General features: G+C 36.3%; 1 protein-coding gene and 1 long non-coding RNA gene across 3 annotated transcripts in view; one reads left to right on the forward strand and one right to left on the reverse strand.

Annotated features, from left to right (window-relative positions):
- Nucleotides 1–3,072: 3,072 nt before the first annotated feature.
- The window catches only part of LOC103505443, an 8,005-nt gene continuing 4,873 nt past the window's right edge, over nt 3,073–6,204 (forward strand). The window contains exons 1-2 of one of the 2 annotated variants that reach the window (XM_026820755.1): nt 3,073–3,226; nt 3,582–3,790. In XM_026820755.1, the coding sequence (XP_026676556.1) occupies nt 3,110–3,226; nt 3,582–3,790 (326 nt within the window). In that variant the 5' untranslated portion in view covers nt 3,073–3,109. Of the gene's footprint in view, nt 3,227–3,581; nt 3,791–4,013; nt 4,223–6,204 lie in introns of both variants that reach the window. The other variant, XM_026820764.1, reaches the window with a different exon arrangement.
- Nucleotides 4,940–6,172, reverse strand: LOC108251902. Its single transcript, XR_001809396.2, has 2 exons — nt 5,720–6,172; nt 4,940–5,576 (listed from the first exon to the last, which is right to left on the reverse strand). It is a non-coding gene; the product is annotated as an uncharacterized LOC108251902 (long non-coding RNA).

The following is a 6,204-nucleotide window of genomic DNA, read 5'->3' on the forward strand; positions in this document are numbered from 1 at the left end:
AACTTGACCCCGCCGGGAATCGAACCCGGGTCTCCCGCGTGCAAGGCGAGCGCAGTGACCACTACGCCATGGGAGCTGACCCTACAATTATTATTTTAGGAGGACTAACATCTTGCCCCCTCGAACATCTTTACAGTAAACTATCCGGGCACCAACCACGCGTAGCGTTGCTTCAGTGATCAATTGGGAACTTTCTGTCCCCGCTCCTGCGACATTCTGCTGACTAGTGGTGGTATGCTAAAGGTCGATTTGATCGCAACTAAAAACATGAAGACATGTATTTAATGTTAGAATTAGGACGGACTTGGTGAGGTAGCAGAGGACCAATCAGCTTGCGAGGTGAGGGACTAGCACCGGCATTACTATTATTGTTGTTGCTCGTTGAAGCCAAACCTAGAAGGAAGGAAAAAGACTTTGTTAGTTTGTATAAATTAGAATATCAGTCAAGAGGTGTCGAATTGGTTTATTTAATCATTTTCTCGTTCTCCCAGAATGAGACTGAAAAGTCCCTTTACTCCCGCAGGTCTAAACAAATTAGTAGTAAATTGGATTAGTAGTAAATTAAGCAGAAAAGAACCATCCATATGGGGATAATGTTAGAATTAGGACGGACTTGGTGAGGTAGCAGAGGACCAATCAGCTTGCGAGGTGAGGGACTAGCACCGGCATTACTATTATTATTATTGTTGTTGCTCGTTGAAGCCAAACCTAGAAGGAAGGGGAGAGACTTTGTTAGTTTGTATAGATTCTTGTATAAATTAGAATATCAGTCAAGAGGTGTCGAATTAGTTTTTCTAATCTATAAATTAGAATATCAGTCAAGAGGTGTCGAATTAGATCATTTTCTCATTCTCCCCGAATGAAAAGTCCCTATACTCCCGCAGGTCTAAACAAATTAGTAGTAAATTGGACAGCATTAAGCAATTAAGCAGAAAAGAACTTGGGGGGAATTGCCTCACAGTTCTTTTCTGCTGGATAAAGATTTAACTTAGCGTTTTATTTTGAAAACTGCTGAAATTAAAATTTGTATTAAGAGATGAAAATTTACAAGAGGAGGAACTGAAAATGAGGGAATTAAAAGAATTTTTATATTAAAAGAAACCATGATATTTTCTACAATCAATAAAGTCTTATGGTGGATTTCACCAACGACTTAATGAGAGATTTAACTAATGGGAGAATTTTCAATGGTGAAAAGAGGAGTTTTTAATGATCCCAACAGGAGTTTTTAAAAACTCCTTTTTTTTGGATAGCTAAAAACTCTTTTTTTTATCATTAAAAACTCCTTTTAAGATAGATATCCTTTTTGGGTGATTAAAAATTCTCCCATTAGTTAAATCTCTCATTAAGTCGTTGGTGAAATCCACCATTAGTATTATACTGAATCACCTGTGAGGGGGTTGCCCCAGTTTGTTACCATAGCAACCAATAGTAGAATAGTAGTGAGGTTTACCTTATCAGACAACCATAGCTGTATTTTCCTTTCCGAATTTCCCCTCTTTTGACGTTATAGCGCCTGTACTAAACCATTTTCTACATTAAAAAACCCCACGCTGAGGCTTGGGATTAGGGGCAACTATCCCTAAAATTTGGGTTCAGCTAGTACAAATCTACGAAAACATAGGAAATCCGCGCCATCGGAATCGTTTCCAAAAGGAAAATACACCTTTAAAGACATAATAGGTAGTAGAGATTACCTTACCAGCCAAATAATATCAGCCGAGGTGAAGGTAAACAAAGAACTGGATTGGGTGATGGTGGTGGTTGTGTCTTGGCAATTCAAAATTTGTTGATTAGATGATGTGATAATCCCCCCACATCCAAACCACACAGAGAGAAAGAAAAAAAAAAACAGATGGTGGGAGGGTGAGAGTGAGAGACAGAGGAGGTGGAGGGAGGGAGGAAGAGAGACAAAGAGAAAGGTACACTAAGGAACCCAAGGATATAGGGAAAAACATTTGGAAGAAAAAGATATGAAAAGAGGAAAACAGACTTACACAGTTGCTGACTAAACAACTAGGACCATAAAACGTAATCGCAGGCAGTTTGATGAATGAAGGATTGGGCGCTACAAGTGGTAGTACAAAAATGAGTATTTGAGGGCTATGAATGAACGAGCAAGTGAGAGAGAGGAAGGAGAGAATGCTGTACATAGGAACCTAAGGACAGAAGGAAAAATATCAAGAGGTAAAAAAAAAGAAGAGGAAACGTAATCGCACACACTTTTATGAATGAGTGTGACTGAATGAATCAAGGATGAAGTGGTAGTACTACAAATGAGTAGTATTTCAGGACTATGAATGAATGTGTGAGTGAGAAAGAAAGATAGAGAGAGAGTTGATAAAAGAGTGATTTTTAGGGGAAAAATTCTAAATTATCGCTCGAGTTGATTAATAAGGAAGTTTTGTGCTTCACCTAACATCCAATGTTTACCTACCATGCTGGCACCGGTCGCTATGCGCATTATATAACATAGCTACTCATTTTCCTCACGAGGCTGAGTGGGCCCCGCAACAGCCAGTCACGATTTTGTGGGCACTTGATTGATTTTGGGAGGAACGACTTGGCGGGGTCTTTTTTATGCCACGAAGTGGTATTTTTTGGGGGGATTCCTTATTTTCTTTCTTTTTTATCTATTCTCCATGTACTTATTCCTTCTTTTATTTTCTAGCTCTGTAGCTACCTATGTACTTGGGTAAAAAAAATAACCTTTTTCTCCAATTTATAGCCTGAAGAACCATTGTTTTTGACACTTTTATGCACCTAGAAACCTACTTACCCAGTTACTTGGGTGGTAGAAAGGACACAATATTAGCTATGTACTTTTAGAAAGCAACCTCTTGAAAAGCATGCAACCTCTTGAAAGATTGGAATAAAATAAGAATAATTTGAAGAATAAGAAAAAACACACTATCTACCATAGTGTAAGTCCCCTACCCAAAAAATAATTTAAATAATTCAAATTTATTATTAATTAGATTCATATTAGACACCCAAATTAGATAATGGCTTACCTTATTTTATAGTTGACTAGGGTTCTTTGTCAACTATAAAATAAGGTAATTCAAATTTACTCATGTTTCAGCATTACCTATAATTTCTCTTGACCATGTCACTGAAATACAGTGCAGCTGTTTTCCTTATTTGCTGCTCAACATCCTATGGACTGATTAGTTTTGGTTCTTGCCCAACTAAGAATCCTGTGGCTAATTTTGACCTGCCTAGGGTAAGTACACCAAAACATGTCCAATGTTTAAAACTTTCTCACCTTTTGATCACCCATCAAACCAGTTAACTACAACCTACAACACATTAACAGAAGACTGAAAGAGCCTTGAGAAAGTCTCTTCAAGGTGTCCCAGGAGTCCTGGGGGATACAACTAACAATTCCAAAATTTTTAAACGGTGGATTTAATATGAAAATGATGATCTGGATAAGAAAACCCATATAAAACTTTCAATATCTTCCACATAGGTAGGTACCTATATATATCATGTTGTAGGTATGAAGTTGTTGAAATAATGTGGAACTAAAAAAAACTTGGAGGAAGTTGGGCACTTATTTTGTACTTTTATTTTAGTTTTCAGGATTCTGGTTAGAAAACAGAGCCTTGGAAGGAGTTCATTTGACACAAGAGGCTTGGGGTGCCTGCCTATCTGTTCTGTTTGACTATACCACCATCCAAAATGTAACAGTGGGAGAATCCAACATCTTCAATGATTTTCTACCAGGTGGTAGTTCTAACCCTGGCAACTTCACCAGAGAAACAACCATCCTATCTACCATTGTGTAAGTACCCTGACTCCTCAAGTACTGTCCCCAAAATTTTTAAACGGTGGATTTAATATGAAAATGATGATCTGGATAAGAAAACCCATATAAAACTTTCAATATCTTCCACATAGGTAAGTACCTATACATATCATGTTGTAGGTATCATGTTGTTGAAATAATGTGGAACTAAAAAAAAACTTGGAGGAAGTTGGGCACTTATTTTGTACTTTTATGTTAGTTTTCAGGATTCTGGTTAGAAAACAGGGCCTTGGAAGGAGTTCATTTGACACAAGAGGCTTGGGGTGCCTGCCTATCTGTTCTGTTTGACTATACCACCATCCAAAATGTAACAGTGGGAGAATCCAACATCTTCAATGATTTTCTACCAGGTGATAGTTCTAACCCTGGCAACTTCACCAGAGAAACAACCACCCTATCTACCATTGTGTAAGTACCCTGACTCCTCAAGTACTGTCCCAATGTATTCCTTATTTTCTTTCTTTTTTATCTATTCTCCATGTACTTATTCCTTCTTTTATTTTCTAGCTCTGTAGCTACCAATGTACTCGGGTAAAAAAATAACCTTTTTCTCCAATTTATAGCCTGAAGACCCATTGTTTTTGACACTTTTATGCACCTAGAAACTTACTTACCTACCCAGTTACTTGGTAGAAAGGACACAATATTAGCTATGTACTTTTAGAAAGCAACCTCTTGAAAAGCATGCAACCTCTTGAAAGAAATTAAAAGATTCATACTTTACCAGAATAACTTGTTTTACCACAGTATTTCTACAATGGACTAAATATTGACACCTGTTGTTTTGACTGAATCTATACCGAAGTAAAACTTTCTATTCGCTTTCTTAGTTAGGTATGTACCTAACAATGGCTTTAAGGAAGGTTCCTTTGGATTTTTCTAGTTTCTACAAAATTTTAATGGAAGGACCATTTTTCACTTAGAAAATCTACCGGTTTTCTGAATCAAAGATTTGAATTTTCGCGCTACATTCCAAAGAGATAAAAATGTATAACACATTGCATACACGTATTTTTCGATTACAATTCACAGGCGTTTCTTAGTTAATGGTAATCTTTTTCCTTTGTTTTCTAGTACTAAAGGGGCATCTAATTAACCTTAATATAGGGTAATGTTTTTTTTTCCTTTTTATAATCATTTATGATTTTTCCAATAGCTACTTTGATCCCAACACCAAGTTACAGAGTTGAATTTCTCAATTTATTTTCTTCTAATGTCCAATTTTACACTTGCACTTATATCCCATGCCAAGTCTTTTGTTTTGTTTTGTTACATCAAGTCTGCAGATAGGAAAATTGTGAAGCCGCACTAATAGTGGAGCTAAATTTCACGTGCAAGTAAAGGGGCTTTACAACACTCTCGAGTTGTATGCTCAGACAGAGTCAATCTTCTTTATTAAACATACAAAAATATTCCATCTTGTATCCTATGTCAATTACAAAATGAGAAATCATAAAAATATATGAATATAAACAAACAGAAACATCCAAATAAATAAATATTGTTGATAAAACTAATTACAAAATGTACAACGAGCAATAAATAAAATACATTAGTCTTCTTTGGTGAGGGACACGAAAACATTTCTTGCATTTTTTTTTCTGCTCTGGGAAAAGAACCTAGACCTCTTGTATGCGAGGCAAATTATCACTGGAATTTGCCTTTGGCGGGGCGGGGTGCTACCCTGCTCCTAAATACTTGATTTCTACGTAGTAGATCTAGGGTAAGTGAGCGCTATCGATTTAAATAGAATAGAATATACCTCGTTTATATTGCCGGCATAGGACTGAAAAGCACCATAAGGTTTCACAATCTGCCTAGTTCCTCTTAATCTCAACGAGACTGCCTTCAGGATTGAGAACTCCGTCCTCACTCTCAACCAGATTTAAATAGAATATAATATACCTCGTTTATATTGCCGGCATAGGACTGAAAAGTCCCTTTACTCTCGCAGTCTAAACTAAAATAGGTCTTACATATTTTCATCGGCAATAAATCGTCGTGGAAAGAAATGTCGATTCGTCAGGTTAAAAAAAATTTTCGTGTCCTCTAAGTAATACATTAAGCAGAAAATCTAACCTTAACTATTTTAATAATATTCCTACCCATCACAACATTAAGTTTCGTTGTTCAATTTGGAGCGAGAAAAGTTCAACTCGAGAAAAAGAGAAAATGTTCCTACCCAAAGGGAACTGCATGGTCATTGGGTAAACTGGGTTGAACCCTCCTTTACCACAATTAAACAACAAACAAAAATACTAAAATTTAAAATTTGTACATCAAAAAATATTTTTTATGCCTTTTGAAAGGCGATTTTTGTTTCACCTAAAAAAAAAAAGAAAAAAAAAAAAAAATATTTTTTCCCCATAAATTATTTGAAAAATTAATGT

The sequence above is a fragment of the Diaphorina citri genome, unplaced genomic scaffold (genome assembly GCF_000475195.1).
Source record: "Diaphorina citri unplaced genomic scaffold, Diaci psyllid genome assembly version 1.1 scaffold9, whole genome shotgun sequence".
In the NCBI taxonomy this organism is placed as follows: Eukaryota; Metazoa; Arthropoda; class Insecta; order Hemiptera; family Psyllidae; genus Diaphorina; species Diaphorina citri.